Genomic DNA, 17,372 nt, shown 5'->3' on the forward strand with positions numbered 1-17,372 from the left:
AATAAAATAAAAAATCCAAGCTTAGAATGAAAGACTGTTTATGAAAAATAAAAAATCTATTAATACAAATTACTTGGAAGTAAATACAAAATGTTAAATGTCTTTCTTTTCATTCAAAAACGTAAAAATCGTTTTAAACAATTTAGTTAGTTATTATTTATTCTATAAAATGGTTTTAAATTGTAAATTTTAATTTATTTAATATAATATTTACTTTACTTTTATCTAATATAAATAAATAAACATTTATTTCTCAAAAATATTTTTAAAAAAGTAATTTATAAAGTTTTAAAAATTAACAAATTTTTTTATGATGGTAAATAACTTTTTAACAGTAAATATTATAAACAAAAAATTTAATAAATAAATTTAAATTCATAAAAAATTTAATTCTTAATAATAAGCAAATAATTTAATAATGCTAAAGTTTATTTTTTGCTTGATAATTTCTGGTTTTTTTGTCAACTTTCATTTCAAGATTTATTATTTTCAAATTTTAGAGTAAAATTTATTTATCAATTAAATTTTCTTTGTAAGAAAATTGAAAATTAATTGGAAATATATATTTATAATTATTAAAACATCTAAACTAACATATTTGCTATTGTTAAAATGATTAAATAGCATAATTATAAACAACTACTTTTCAAACATTAAATATAATAAATATATAAATAAATTAAAGAATTTTAAGTGTACATTTTTGTTTTTTTTAGTTTTAATTAATTAATAAATAAATATTTTTTTAAACTTCAACTTTCTTCTTTGTTTAAATATTATTGCTTTTGTCCATTCATCCACTTTCCTTGGAAAACGATATCATTATTTTCAAGAAGTATTCCTAGTCCATTCTTTTAATCATTTTCCCATTCTCCTTGGTATGTTAGACCATTATTGTATTTGTATATTCCATATCCATGTCTCTTGCCATTTTTAAAACTTCCTTCGTATGTTTCATTATTAGATGCTGTGTATAAACCATGACCAGTTTTTAAATCATTCTTCCATTCACCTTTGTATGAGCTTCCAGTATGATAGTAATAAGTTCCATTACCTTGTTTTTTATCATACCAATAATTACCGAGGTATCTATCTCCGTTTTAAAATTTATACTCACCATATCCATGTCTTTAATTATTAAGCCATTCTCCTTCATAAGAGCTTCCATCTTGGTATATAAACTTACCTTTACCATTAAAGGTACCTTGCTTAAATTGTCCTTCATATTTTTAATTGTTAAGTAATTTTAATTTTCCATATCCTTCTTTCTAGTCTTAGACCCATTCACCTTCATATTTCTCTTCTTTGTTAAAATATAAGGTACCAAAGCCATTTCGTTTTCCAGCAAAGAAATTTCCATCGTATAAATCAGTATTATTATAGTATAGGATTCCTTTTCCTTACATCTATCCTTCAAACCACTCTCCTATATAAACATTTCCATCTTTATCATAGTAGCTTCCTTATCCATGAAATTTATCATTAGAAAATCCACCCTCATATCTTTCTCCTAATAAATTTATAAATATTCCTTATCCATGTCTTCTATTACCATCAAAATCACCTATGTAAATACATCCATTACTCTAAATCTCAAGATCAGTCCTTTAATTAAGCTTTTGTTTGTAATTAATTACTTAATTTAACTCTAAATATTTCAAAACTTTTTAGTTTAATTATGGAGAAAATAAATTCTACAATTTTTGAAGTGCTTGAACAAAATTTATTCTAAACATAGGATTAAAATTCATCATTTAAAATGCTACTTCTAGTACTTGTTTATATTCATTTTCATAAGTTAGCACAGGGAAAAATCCTTTTTTGCAATTTTTACTCAAAATGAAATTTTCCTGGACATCTAATTTACAGAGAAGACAAATGATAGCTCCAAGAGAATAATAATTGCTCTAAGAAGTAACAAGTGTTAGAAAGTTTTACTCTTTAGGTAAAAAAGGATTATTTTTTTGTATCATTTACAAGGTATTAAAAGGAGAGCCTAAATTAAGAATTTTAATACTTAGATCTTGAGAAACTAATATGTTAGAAGGATTTAGTTACATTAAAACTTAGCTAGAATTGTGAATATCATTCAAACCAAATAGCAAATTTACAACAATTTGTAGTGTTTATTGAAAGGTAAGAGTATTTTCTTTTATAAATTAGCTTAAATTTTTCAAAGGTGAATATTCAATAATTAAAAAGTAACAATTATTTTTTAAATCACAAATTAAATCTCTATTTTAGAGTAAATATTAAGATTTTATTGTAATTGTTTGCACATCATAGAGCATCGCTTCATTGAAATCATCTTTGTCGTAATGCTTGATAAACTTTATAAATACATCTTATTCTCTTCTGAAGTCGTAAGCAATCATTAAAGCACCAGAATCTGAAGCTCTCTCTATAGTTTTAATAGTATAACCTCTTTGTTTTAAAAAATCTTGAGTTTCATAAATATTCTGAGCAGATATTTTATGCTTAAAAGGAACAAGAAAGTTTTTAATTGTTTGTAAATCTAATTCAATCTTTTCCATATTAATTTGTTTGATTATATTTTTTATTGCTTAAATATTAATAATAAGTATTTCTAATGTTTGCTTATAAAATAATCTTTTTTAATCTAGACACTTTGTAATTGTTTATTTGTTCTTTTTACCATCAGATTTTCTGGTTTTAAGAATTATTTCTAATTTAAAGCAGTTTAAAGATTCCAAATAAAAATGTCTATAAAAATGTATTTTAAAAAAATTCAAAGTAAGCATTCATGCATTATTTATATAAATTTTCTACAATAGCACGTTATAAGATTTATTTATCAGAAAATATAAGAATAATTATAGATTGTTTGACTTTATATGTTATAAATCTTATTTGTTCTTCTTATTTGTGATTGTTTAAATATTTTTCAATCTATTTTAACAAAGTATAAAAATTAAATGACTTACAAGGTATAAAATAATTATTATTTCGTCTACTAAACAAACAATAAAATACAATAATTTAATAAGAATCCATTATTGATTTCTTTGTTTTGTTATTTTTTTTTAGATTGTTGTGCTTTTTGGTACAAAGAAATAAAAATAAATTTAAAAGTGAATGAAAAACCAGAAGAATAATGTTTAAAAATAAAACTATTCTTAAATATCTTTTGATTAGAATTAAACAGTAAATTAATTTAATCTATATCAACTAAAGGATTAAAAGGTAACATTTTTAAATAAAAAATAATGTTATGGAAAAGAATTAATTACAATTAAAATGATATCTTTTCAAATTAAAAAAGATATCTCAAAAATAAAAAATTCTTAAGCGCAAATTAACTAAAATTCAACAATAAAATAAAAAGAATTAGTTATATTTTCTATATAATTTTAAATTTAATTGTAAAATATTTGTCTTATTTTTATCAATAAGGTTAAGTAGTTTAGATTTTAAATAAAATTAACTAAGTAAACAAATTTTAAGTTTTGTTAATTAATTTTGTTTTAATTTTATTTTCAATTATTCATCTAACTTATTTAAATCATTTTGAAAGTTGAAATATTTAAAGAAAAATTTAATTTCTCATTTATTTATACTAAGCCTTAAAGAAGATCAAGATATGAAATTTTGAAAAAATCATACTAATATTTCATAAAATATAAAAAAATTGTACATGACCTTAACATATCGGGGTTTGTCTACAATAAAATAAATTTGTTAAAATATAGGGGTAGTGATATAAGGATTAAGAAAATATTAATTTTTAAAGCTAAAATGAAAATTCTACTACATTGGTATTAATTTTAATAAAAAAGAAAAAAAATTTTACAAATTTAATAAATAGATTAAATATTTTTATAAAATTAAATACAAATTTTATCATAATTTATTTCATAAAATTTAATTATGATGCTTATTTCCTTCTAAATTTGATTATTTTAAATTTTTTTCTTAAATTGATTAGAAAATATTTTAAATTATAGGATTTTTTAAGCAAATATTATTGGTTTAATCACATAAATAATGAAATATTTATGTAAAATTACAATAAAAATAAAGAGTTCAGTAAGAAAGTATTGAGATATTAGATAAAAAATTGAATGTTCTAAATTTAATCATATTATTGATAGATTTTTAGTCACTATTTTGTTAAGTTTTAAAAAATATATATTTGCTTTTATTAATTAATAGTAAAAAGGTAAGAAAGCACCGAAAACAAATAAATTGCGTATACCCATAAAAAAATCATATGAAAGTAGAAATTAAATCGATTAGCACGCTTTTAGCATTATTAATATTAGTAGGAACAATACCAGGAAGAGTAAATGGTGAAGATTATTTTGTAAGTGAAATAATAAACTGCATTACTAAGGTGAGCTGCGTGTAGCAGTATAAAGTTTGTGCAGCTGATTAAACTTGTAGTACAATATTAAATGCTCAAAGTTAATGTAGAGTTAATAGCAATTGCAACTAAAATTCTAAATTAATTTGGGATCCGAATTGCTATTTAAAATGTGTTTAAACAAATAAAAATGTACCATATAACAATTTAGTATAATGCAGCAGCTCTTAGTGTCATGCTCAATCATAACTTTTGAACCCAGTAATTATGATAACAGTGATATTATATTTTATAATTTACTATATTTGATTGTGTGTCTTTCATGCATTAAATAAAATTTAATATTTTATTTTTAAAATATTTTAAGATTTCTATTCGTTAGATTTGTTTTGAATCGTTTATATCTTTATCTGTAAATTTGTTAAATTCTATTTGAATGAATCCATTTATTTTGAAAAAATACAAAAAAAATTTCAACTCTTAAATTAATTAAAATAAGAATAAAATAAATAAGTATTAAATATAACATGGATTATTTAAGTATTATAAGCAGATTTAGACACAGTTTTTCTTTTATAATTTTTAATTAGTACATTTTATTATGATAAATCTATGGCAATAATGATGCATAGATTTATATGACGTATAAGTTGATTAACAAATACTAAGCTAAAGAGTATCTGATAATAGAATTTATGGATAAAAGATTTGCAATAACTAGATAAAACTTTATATATTTTTGTTTGGGAATATATATAAAAATTATAAATTACCAATAGATTGATATATATTTTGATTTTTATCATAGATTGCTGTAACAACCAAAAAATGTCGTCATATTTACAATTCAAAACTCATAATTAGATTTTAACTGGCAATTTCGTTTAAAATTTGCTAGATATTGGATTGGTAAATTCAAAGAGAATTAAGAGTTTTTTACTTGATTTTTATTTAAATTTTAGTGAATATGAATGTATATGTAACTTTAAAAAGTAATACATCACTTAAAAATTAAAAAAAACAAAATTGTAAGGAAGTTAGGTAACACAAAGATGAGGAAATGTTTGAAGTAGAAGAAGATTGTTTTTAAGTTTAACTAAGAACTGATGATAAACTTATCTAGATATCCACTACCTAAGTTAAAACATTTAAAATAGGCAAAGATAATATCTTCCTTATATTTATCTATAAAATATTTTATGATTTGACTATTAATTTTAAAGGATGTATTATAAGATAATTTATAAAGTTAAGTAGATTTAAAACATAAACAGAATCTAAATACCCATTAATTTAAAAAAAAATAGAAGACTTAGATTTTAAATCGAAAAATAATATGAATTTCAATCATCATTAAAAGAAAAAGTTTATTTTGTTTGATGCAAATGCTACGATACAGTCGTAATATCTCTAAAAGAATATTATATTTACAACCAAAAGATTATAATTGACCTAATATCATTGCAATATCAAAAATCCTGAGAAAAGTAAGTACTCTGAAAAAAGAAAAATAGATTGATAGATAGAATTGAATTGAATCAATCTATTAAGCAACAAACAATAAATAATTAATCAAAGTTATAAATTCTTTTAATTTATCAGAAATAGGAAATATATATTAGAATTTTATCATAGTATCTACTGTTAAATAGCTTACATGGAGCCAAATATAGAGGAACAGATCGACCAAAAGGAGGAAAATTAAAATAAAGAAACTAAGACACTCAGGCAGAAAATGCAGAGTGAGACCAATATTTCTTTAGATAGTGATTCATCATAAAAATAATCTGCATCAACTTTCAATAGATAATTGAATAGGAAATCTTCTCGCTTAGACTTTTCTTCTCTTATTCCAAATGATTTATAAAAAAAAATAAGCAAAAATGTTGAGCATTATCATGAATTTAGTTAAAGTCTCGTGTATTCAGTAATGCTCTATCCTTTTTTATAATTTTCATCAATATTGTTAATTTTTACTAATTATCTATGCTGATAAAAGCATATTAATTGCTACTTTCTTAGAATTATTCAAATATTTTTAAATAAAAAATGTTTTACCAGAGTTATTTTATTTAAATCAAAAGGCTTCAAGTCTCTCTAAGCACTTCTCAGCATTGGTAAATACAAGCACTGGTAGAGAAAAGGTATTAGCAGTGTTCTAGTATTGGGGTGAATTCTAGTGTGATTTAGCCAAGCATTCAAATATCGCATAAATACAAGAACTCTACTCTAAGAGAATGCTCGCAAGTATTAGATTTATGTTTGTTATGAAAGAGAATCTATCTTAAGCCCGTAAGACATTCAGATTACTTAAGTTTCTTGATGATTTTAAAGCTGTTTAGAGAGTTATATAGACTAAAAAGCCATTTTTGTTTAAATTGTTGGGAGTTTTATGTAATTACTTCTCTTTTATGTATTACATCAGTGACAACATCCTTTTCATTATTACTCTTCTTATATAAAGGTATTTAATATAATTTATTTCAAATTAAGGATTAGCATGTAGAGTTTCTTAATTGAACAGTATAGATTTAACATGCAAAAGTGTTATTGAGCTTATTTGATAGTAATTTACAACTTTACTAAAAATTAATATTTTACATTTGTTTGAAAGTTTACTTCAAACAATACTCATCCACAGCTTAAAATAATTAAATTTTTAATAGAAACTGCATTAAAATCCAAAATAAAGATTAATTATTCGTATTAAGTATTCAAGATATTTATTTTTACTTTCAATAAATTTGTTTCTTTAAAAAAAGTAAAATATTTCCCAAAGAAAGAGAGCACAAATGGAAGGATAAGAAAAATTCCTTTTCACTACTTCGTATTGTTTTCAGTATCATAAGACATCTCTGGAGTTTATATATGAGATATAAGTAAATTAAAAATCTATAAAAAAAAAATAAAAATATATAATTTATACTTAGAAAAGAACTTGATATTTATAAACAAATAACTGAGGCAGAAGAAAAATAAATAACTAAAGAAGATAAAATATATGAGCTATGTAATAAACTAATTAAAAAGAGAAGAAAAAGAAGATTTGAATGGTTGGAAGTTACAATTGATGTTTGTAGATTTTTTATGCTTTACAAAGGATTAAAGTTGCCAGCTTATAAAATTGTAGATCCTGCTTTTATTGGACTATGTGGTGTTAGTAATTATAATAATTTTTTTATATTTTAAGTTAAAATATTGATTTATTTAATAAATGAAATAGTGTCTTCAACTATGAGTCTCATGAAAATGATCATAGATAAAAAAATATTTGTTTCTGTATAGAACCCAAGTCCTCAATAAAATACATATACTTATGAAGATCAAAATGGAAATAAAGTTAAAAATATTTTTTACAATATCGATTCATTCAGCACAACTTAAAACCTGAAGGACTTTGATGGTCTTGTCGGAAACGTCTATCAGACAAATAGTAATTAAAAATGAATTAAAAAAGGCAAGAAGAATAATTCGATTGATTGATTGATTGATGATAGATCAAATCTAATTAATTTTTTAATATTACAATCAGAAACTAAATAATAAATAAATAAATATTTGGTTGTTAAAAGAAGTTCTATAAATATTGATTTATCATCAAGAAAATATAAAATATTAAACATAAAACACTCACTAAATACTAAAGCTAATAAAAATAAAATAAATAAATAGTGTATTATTTCATTCTCCTTATTTTAAATTAAATAATTTAATCTTAGCATAAAATTTATTTTAATAAAATAATTTATTATTTATTTATTTATTTGTTTGTTTGATTTATCAAATGAAACATAAAAAACTTTGTCAGTTTTTATTATTCCATCAAAAAACTTAATTTGTAAAACAGCAAAATTCTAAAAAAAATAAAAAACAGTAAAAGAATTTTTTTGAAATTGTTAATTAAACCTCAAATAAGATAGGTAGAATTCTGTTAAAAATAAGTTGCTATTTAATTAGAAAGCTCACTTATTTATGTTTTTTATCATCAAATTTTTAACTGAAAATATTCTAGTCCAAAAAATTGTTTGTTTAACTTATGTTTTTTATTTTAAAATTTATATATTTAATGTATTAAATTAATGAAATAATTGTAATATTTTTGGAACAATTACCATCACTTAAAAATGTAATATTATTTCTTAAGTTAAAATACTAATTCATTAAAATTAATAGTTTTATAGAACTTTTTGCATTTCTAAATATAGAATATTTTAAACAAATAAAGAGCTTAAAATAATAATTTGAATTAATGATCTAGACTAGTAAAAATATTTATGTTTGAAGGGTTACAAGATAATTTAAGTTTACACAAATACTGAACATTTAAATAAATTTACTTGAAATCATAATAACAATCAGATTTTATGCATCAATTTTAGAAATCATCAATTAGCAACAATTAAAAATTATATGTAATTCAATCTAAAAAAATTAAATCTTAATTTGATATATCGAAGAAACTATTCTTAGGGTTTTAATTTTTACAAATTAACTGCAAAAGGTTTAAATTTGGCAATTTGCCATAGTATTATCATAAGCAAATAGCAAGGACATTTTAAATTAGATAACTTGTCATTATATAGGCAAATAAGGCATTTTTGTTAAGTTTAAAACTGATAAATTTAATAATATCTTAACTTATATATTCTAAGAATTAAATTAAATTATGAATACATACGTTGAATAATATACTGACACTGTTAATTATAGAAGGGGCGGCTTGTTTAAGTATCCCACAAAAGGAAGTGCTACACTAAGGACTCAATATTCTTTGCAGACGCGTAAAAAAAAAGGTTTAATTCCTAAGAAGATTCCTGAAAAATTCACATAAAGGGAATATGATAATAATGAATTAAGTTCGAAATGGGATGTAAAAAATAAAGCTTTACTTGAATATACATCAATTAATGAGGAGAGACATTACGCGGTAGGGGAAGAAAGAAAAATGGTTGATAAAAGTACCTTTTAGGGTTTAAATTCTTTTCAAATGAAAAGCTTGTTCTTTCAAAAGGATGAAGATTTAGAAGAAGATAATAGTAAAAAGATGGTTTAATTCTTCTACCATGGAAAAACATTCACGTATTGCAAAGAAAGTTGTTAATTATTTAAAAAAGAGCATTTGATTAGAAGATTATCTGTCTGGATTACAGAATGGAATTACTATAAATTTTTTACTTTTATTACAATTTTAACTATGGCAGTCTTCATGGGAATGCATAACTACAACTTAAGCGATGAGGAAAATATTAAATAAGGAGGATATTAGAGCATTTTTTCATACACTAAATATTTCTACATAAGTTATTTTGCCATTGAAATAGTTTTGAAAATCATTGCTAGAGGGCTTTACTAATCGTATAACAGCTATCTCAAAAACATCAATAATTTAATCATCTTAATAGTTTTTGGCATAATAGTTATATATGATACTTCATTCATTTTCCTCTTCATCTTTAGGATCTTTTACGTTTTTGAGTTTACAAGTAACATTAAGTAATTGAGAAAATCTTACATAATCTTAAAACTTTATCAAATTTCTGGTGAAACTCTATTTAAACTATTATTTCTTATATTCTTTTTTATTACTCTATTTGGAATCTTATCCACAAACATATTTTCGGGATCTCTAGACTACAGGTATGTATATATATATTTACTTTTATGTTTTTTTCATATGTATTTTATTAAATTAGATGTAGAACCACTCCAGTACCTGGCTAAGGAGATTGGGAACTAGGTAAAACTAAATTTAAGATAAAAAAGTTATAAATTTATAATTTTTTGTTCTAATAACTTTTTTAATTCAACCAAAAATGGATTTCTTAATTTCAAAATAAAAAACTTTTTTGTTGTTTTTAAAAAAATTAAATCAATGGCAAGGCAAATTGAAGAGAAATTTGTAAAAAAAATATTTTTTATAAATAAACTCTAAAAAAAACTTTTTAATTTGCTGATTAAAGATAAATTTAAATGTCGTTTTTTTGAAAAAATTAAAAATAATTCTAAAAATATTAAAAAACAAAAAAGTTAAGATTGAGTAAAATTTAAAAATTTTAGATTTATTTATTAGTTTAGTTCTTCCTAACTTTTTCAAATATAAAAAACAAATAAATTTTTAAATAAAAGCATAAGGAGTTTATAGAGTTTGTGGTGGTAGATTTTCATGTCCTGATAATACCTATTGTGGAAGTAACTATAGCTATATAAAAAATGATACTTCATACATTGATAGTGCTAACATGGATAAACCTACTAGTTCAAGATATTATAATTATGGAATCACAAATTTTGATAATTTATATCAAACTTATTTGACTCTGTTCTTATTTTATATGGTGGAAGGATATTATAATGTGCTTTATATGATGGAGGATTCTCATGACTAATTCATTCCTATTATTTTTGTTACTTGCTATTTTTTAGTGTGTACATATTTTCTAAATAATTTGATTATAGCTATCTTTTTTATCAAGTACTAATAAATTGAATCTGAAGAAGAAAAAAAGAATGCTTCATAAAAAAGAAAATCAAATTCTGTTAGATTTCAAGGATCTTAATAACATTAGCAATATGATGCTATTACTAATAATTAATCACTAGCTACAAATAGCTTTTATAACCTTAAAGGTGGAGCAGCTGATTCTTCTAACAAAAATGTAAATAGGATTTACCCTGAAAAAATAACTCTTAACACAGAAAAATAAATTTAAAATACATTTATAGGCTTAAATTTAAATTCTAAATAATAAATAATAAATCCTCCATACAAAAGAAGAAATGCAAAATAATTAGAAGAATTGAATAGAGAGAAGAATTATGGATAAAGTATAGAATTAAAACAAAATAAATAAATAGATTAACTGAACAACAGCAACAATAGCAATAACAAAAAAGATTTAAAAAAACATTTAGAGTATTCTAAAAAGGTATCTTTGAAATCTATAGCTGAAGAAAAAGATATTTTTTATATGAAGTAAAATTCTATTTATAAACAATTATACAATTTATTCTTAAATATCAAAAAATTTAGGGATAGAAATGTAGCAGAAGAGCTAAAGAAATTCAAATAATTATATGCTAGTGAGTTTTTAGATAAATCGATTTCAAGAGCAGAAACTAATAAAAATAAAAACAATGGGTAACAACATAACAATTTTTCATTAGCATATAGGACTAATGCGTCTTTCAATTCAAATAGAAGAAAAACATTTAATAAAATTCCATTTAGTCCTTCAATAGTAACTTAAATTTTGAAAATTAAATCCATTTTAAGAAAATATTTTTTAAATAATAAAGTATGGCTAATCAATTTTGAATTTGTTGTAAATAAAAAGCTCAAAAAATAAAATAGAATCTTAGTAGAAAGAAAATGAATTAGATTACAATAGGGGAATAATTGACATCTTTCTTTCAAACAAAATATTCTTAGTATTTATCAATCTTTGCATTTTCTGTAATATTATTGTACTCAGCTTCAATTAATACCCTGCAGTTAGTGACAGCTTCTACAGCATATTAAGTAATTTTTAAATAAAAATATTTTAAATCTAATTATACAAATTTAAAGAAACACTTAATTTGGTATTTATTCTCCTGTTTCTTTTTGAAGATGCGCTTAGACTACTCTCAAGTAAGTAGAATTATTATATCTTACTCGGTGAAATTATTATAGATGTAACTTCGACTGTAATCAATCAATCAATAAAACAAAATTATTATCATAAAAATTTTTTTCATAAATATAAGGTTATAGTTTTCAAAACAAAGGATTTGGTTCCTTTTTCTTGTCTGAAAGGGATTAGAATTTTGTATGCTTTTACAAATATTTAGAAATGGGTTAACTATAGAATATTAATAGATGCTATGAACCATAGCATGTCCTATGTAATCAATATTATGTTGATAGCATTTTCCTTTATGTACTTAGGTACGATAATTGGAATGTGGCTATTTGGAGGAAAACTCAAATTTAATGACTCAGATGAATATGACCTCGTCAATGGGTAAATAAATAAATAAATAAATATCATTTCAAATTAGATTCAATAACTTTATTTATAAAAGGAAATCTCCTAGATTTAATTTTGATAATATTTTATCAGCTTTTACTTTAGTTTTCACAACTATTTAAGGAGATCAGTGGAATAGGGTTTGGTTCGATTGTGTTAGAAGTGAAGGAAGTTTGAAAGCGCATCCTTATTTTATTCTATTAATGGTTATTGGGAAAACAATATTTTTAAATTCATTTACTGCTATTATGCTTGCATCTTTTGATTATGCAAATAAGAAATCAGATGCAGCTATGAGAGGTGCTAAAACTGCAATTGATTAAATTTTGAGTATGAAGTTGAGGAGAAAAAATTCTGAACTTCCTTAAGAAATGTAAAAGAAAGATTTTATAAAAAATGATACTTATAAGAATATAAATTCTAAGTTTGTGTCTAAAGGGGATGATGATAGTTAGTCAAAAGAAGATAATTTTAAGAGCTCAGTAGTCGACAGTGAAAAACAGGACGATAAATTTAGCTTAAAAGCATAATAAAAAAAAAGAAAAGTACTATAATAAGATAATAATGAAAATAGATTGTAAACAGAAGATAATTAACTGCAAACATTAGGTCCTCTAATTAATAATTAAGACTAATAGACACTCAAAGATTTTAGATCTCCTGGTCTCAATTTTAAAATTATGCCATTAAAAAATGATGAAATTGATGAACAAAAACCTCGAAATGCCAATTATCCAAAGCCTTAAAAAGTCAATGAAGTCACTTCTCAATTAGGAGAGGAGAGAACCTTTTAAAGACAAGGATCGAACAATAATGATTCAACCCCTGATTAAAGAAAATCCCCCTTTTAGTTATCCATGAGCTCCTTTAAGTAATACAATAAACATAGAAGTCAAGCTGATCTTGAGAAGGAAAAAAAAGTAAAATTAATTCAAAATAAAAAACATTTCACACAATTTTTAAAACAGAAACTAGGTAAAATAGGATTCTATTTGAAATATTCAAGCTGCTTTATGTTTCATAAAAATTCCTTTATAAGAAAAAATTGTATCAGGCTTATAGAGACTAACTATTGGGATAATTTTTTCTTAGGTAATTAATACAATAAATAATAAGTTATTTCAATTAAATCATCTTTTAAATTCTATTTATTTAATATTAAAATTAAGGAAAATATATTTATCTATTTATTTTTCTTTCTTTCTTTATTTTTCAAAGACCTTTTTATTTATTTTTAAGACTTTTTTATTTGTTTTTCAAAGTACTTATTATTTTATCAGAACATTTTTGATAAAAGAAATTGATTTTATTTTATTTAAAATATATTATCAAATTAAATTATTTGAATTTTAATAAATTTAAAAATATTTATTAATAAATATAAAGTTCACATAGTTTTTAGTTCAATTCAACTTGCATTGGACAATCCTCTATATGATCCAAATTCAATCTTTAAATAAGTCTTATAGATACTTAACTTTTACTTTACTGTTGTTTTTTGTGTTGAAGCTGCTATTAAAATTATAGCATATGGGTTCTTATATAATTTCACTAAGCCAGACTAAGCCTACTTAAGGAGTCCTTGGAATATCCTTGATTTTTTTGTTAATATTGTAAGATCTTTTTATTTTAATAAAATTATTTTAAAAATATATTTATCAATAAATAAATGAATAATAAATTAGTGTGCAATTGTAGATTTATCTGGATTTTTATCTACTTAAAGCCTTAAATCATTAAAATCACTAAGAGTTTTTAGAGCACTAAGGCCATTAAAAATTATAACAAAGAACGAATCATTAAAGCTACTGGTTAATTCACTGTTTCAAACAATTCCAGTTTTAACTAGTTTGGCTTTTGTTATTTTGATAATGACTTGGATATTTGCTATCTTCCTTATGAGTTCATTTAAAGGAGAATTACAATATTGCTCTTTTGACGATATTAATAATATGGTAGATTCTGATTTATATAAGAAAATAGTAACAATTTAAGATTGCAACTAATCAGGTGGCTAGTGGGTCAATCAATATTTTAATTTTGACACTGTTTTTTTATCTGTAATATCTTTGTTCAAAGTAAATTAATAAATATATAACTAGTTTGTTTTAAAATATTTATCAAATAAATTTTTGCTTGAAAAAATCAGATTATTTTAGGTGAAAATTGGACTCAATTGATGTGGTCATCTATAGACGCTTCTGGAATAGAAAAATAACCAATAAAAGATTATTAAAGAGGTTATGCACTTATCTATCTATTGCTATTGTTTATGGGAAATATTTTTACAACCAACCTAATTACAGGTTTAGTAGTAAATAACTTCAAAAGAATAAAAGATGAAATTTCTGGCTACAAAAACTTAACAAGCATTCAAAGACAATGGGTAGAAATGTAAAAGTATATGATGAAAAGAAAATTAAAGGTAGTTATTCCTACTCCTGAGAATACTTACAGACACTTTTGTTATATATTAGCAAAATCTTCTAAATTTGAAAAAATAATTATCTTCTTTATAATTTTAAATCTCGTAACCATGGGATGTTAATACAAAGGAATGGATGATTAGGGAGCTTATGCAATTAATGTTATTAATAATTTTTGCTTAGGTATTTATCACGTAGAGGCCCTTATAAAAATAGTCGGAGTTGGGGTTTATTTTTACTTCAAAGATGATTGGAACAAGTATTTTTATTTCTTTCATTCAAAGTTTTTTATTTGACAATAAATAATAAATATATCAATAATAGATTTGATTTTGGTGTTATTTTGATTACAGATATTGTTCTCTTTTCTTCTATTTTTGTATCAACGTCGACAGTTTCAAACTTGCCTATTATATTCAGAGCTCTTAGATTAGGAAGAATAGTTAAATATGTAAAAAGCTTTAAATTTTGTTAAAAATAAAAAAAATAACCTGCACAACTACCCACATTAATTTTATTTATGTCATTTAGATTTAATATTTAAAAATAAAAATAAATCGAGAAGCAAATTAAAATAAAAAAATTTACCTTAATGAAACTGTTTTTTATTTAATGACAAGAGTTAAATAAAATACTTAAAAAAAATAATTATAAAATATTATTAATAAAAACTGAAGACATACATTTCAAAACAATGTAAAAAAATGCTAAATAAACTAAATAATTTGAAAGGAAGCAAAATAATAATTTAAATAATTGCTTAAAAAATAAGTTTTGAAAGCTGACATTTAAATGTTTATTTAAATTATTTTTATTTACAGTATTTTGACTTAAAAACAAATTTAAACATTTGCTTACTATAAAATTAATTTATTTTTAAAATATTTAATTAAAAAAATTAGATTAGAGCTTCATAATCTTTAAAGGTTTTGATAGATTCGATATACTATTTGTTACCTTCTTTAATTAATATAGCTTTTCTTGTATTTTTGATAGCTTTTATTTGTGCAATTTTAGGAATGAATTTATTTTCTTAAGTCTAGCTTTTAGATGGAGATTAATAATATCCATTCTTTGATTCAAGAGCTCCTTATCCATACTCATATAATTTCTAAACTTTTACAGGTTCGTTTTTAGTTATTTTATAGTGTATACAAAATTAAAACTGGGATTGGTACATATAATAATATGGATTTGACTAATCAGGCTGCTATAGTTAGAGCTATTCAGACTAATAATAAGATGGTATCAAAGGTTGCTCTAATCCACTTAGTTACCCTTTCTTCTTAGTAGTGGTCTTTTTCTTAAGATATATAATCATAAATCTCTTTTTAGCTCTCGTAATCGAGGGTTTCTTTGACACTCTAAAAGAAAATGAAGCTGTAATTTCTCCAGAAGTACTTGAAAGTATTATTGAAAAATGGTCAGTCTACGATTAAAATGGTACAGGGTTCATTGACCCTGAGGAGATGTATTTATTATTATTGGACATTCCAGAGCCTATAGGTTTGAAAAATGAGTTTTTATAAACTCAGATTACAGGTCATGGTTATAGTAAATAAATAGATCAATAAATTAATATAAAAAAAATAGCTAATAAAATATTTATTAAAAAGGTTAAAAAAGAGATATTAAAGATAGAAAGAGCAAATTGTAACTTTTCTCAAAAAGAAAGATTTTCTAGGAGCTTATAAATTTCAATGTCAGATTATATTCAAACGACAAAACGCACTTCATGGATTTCTGTGTAAAAATATCAAGAAATGCAATTATGAAGAAAGCTAAGGATAATAATATCTCTGATCCTTTTCTGATTAACAGTAGGATAGTGTAAGTTAAATTACAATTTCATTAAACAAATTATACTTTTTTATATAAAAGAATTGAAGACAGTCTAGTGTAAACACTGATGAAGAATTGGGAAACAGAATATCCAAGTAATTAACCAATAAATCTACTTTACTAATTATTACTTGTTTATTTGATTTCTTTAAAATAATAGTTTGAAATTTAATTATATTTACATTTATTTAATTTTAAATAAACAATTAATTACTTAATTAGCTCTAAAGAAGTATAACAAGAGGAAAGATGAATTTAACTAGCCAAAGAAATACTTCACTATTTTAAATTACTATGCAGCAGTAACTATTTAAGATTATATTAGATAGGTTTAAAGAGAGAAAAAGATAAAGGAGTAAATAATTAAAAACAAACTTAGTAGTAAAATGAATAAAACAGAAAACATAAACACTTATAGCTTAACAAATAACTAAAAGTAAAAAGTTTTATAAAGAAATTATACAAACAAACCGTGGAGTTCAAACAATAAAAAATGAGAAAATTAAGTTATTTCTTAAACTATATATCTAACTAGCTAGATATAACTTTCTTGTTTTAATGAAAGAAATTAATATTTTTTGACACAAAAAGCGAGAAGGAGCAATCAAAAATAATATTTTTTAAGAATAAAAAAAATAGCAAACGATCATTAGTAATTAATAATTAACTGTTTGTAAATATAAATATATATCTAGTTAATTATATATAAATCCTATATATATGATAAGTAATTTAAAATTTTTTAATTTATTTAATATTGAAATTTAGTAA

General features: G+C 22.4%; 4 protein-coding genes across 4 annotated transcripts; 3 read left to right on the forward strand and 1 right to left on the reverse strand. All coding sequences in view use genetic code 6, as the record gives it.

Annotated features, from left to right (window-relative positions):
• Positions 1-752: 752 nt before the first annotated feature.
• Positions 753-2,534, reverse strand: TTHERM_00355710 (protein kinase; the record flags this gene model as incomplete). The annotated part of the gene is made up of 1 exon (XM_001010469.1): positions 753-2,534. The coding sequence occupies one exon, from the start codon at positions 2,532-2,534 to the stop codon at positions 753-755; it is 1,782 nt and encodes a 593-aa protein (XP_001010469.1).
• Positions 2,535-4,231: 1,697 nt separating this feature from the next.
• On the forward strand, positions 4,232-4,633 carry TTHERM_000355719 (transmembrane protein, putative; the record flags this gene model as incomplete). Its single annotated transcript, XM_012796822.1, has 1 exon — positions 4,232-4,633. One exon carries the CDS (start codon positions 4,232-4,234, stop codon positions 4,631-4,633), a length of 402 nt encoding a protein of 133 aa, XP_012652276.1.
• Positions 4,634-5,981: 1,348 nt separating this feature from the next.
• Positions 5,982-7,771, forward strand: TTHERM_00355720 (peroxisomal biogenesis factor 11; the record flags this gene model as incomplete). Its single annotated transcript, XM_001010470.4, has 5 exons — positions 5,982-6,251; positions 6,409-6,788; positions 7,087-7,203; positions 7,255-7,484; positions 7,548-7,771. The coding sequence occupies 5 exons, from the start codon at positions 5,982-5,984 to the stop codon at positions 7,769-7,771; spliced, it is 1,221 nt and encodes a 406-aa protein (XP_001010470.4).
• Positions 7,772-8,990: 1,219 nt separating this feature from the next.
• On the forward strand, positions 8,991-17,098 carry TTHERM_00355730 (cation channel family transporter; the record flags this gene model as incomplete). The annotated part of the gene is made up of 17 exons (XM_001010471.2): positions 8,991-9,961; positions 10,018-10,061; positions 10,451-11,297; positions 11,355-11,562; positions 11,621-11,843; positions 11,892-12,010; positions 12,071-12,327; positions 12,389-13,253; positions 13,302-13,425; positions 13,720-13,946; positions 14,019-14,411; positions 14,483-15,018; positions 15,084-15,210; positions 15,662-16,313; positions 16,376-16,589; positions 16,641-16,696; positions 16,824-17,098. The coding sequence occupies 17 exons, from the start codon at positions 8,991-8,993 to the stop codon at positions 17,096-17,098; spliced, it is 6,138 nt and encodes a 2,045-aa protein (XP_001010471.2).
• Positions 17,099-17,372: the final 274 nt, after the last annotated feature.

Source organism: Tetrahymena thermophila, assembly GCF_000189635.1.
Source record: "Tetrahymena thermophila SB210 genomic scaffold scf_8254697, whole genome shotgun sequence".
NCBI lineage: Eukaryota > Ciliophora > Oligohymenophorea > Hymenostomatida > Tetrahymenidae > Tetrahymena > Tetrahymena thermophila.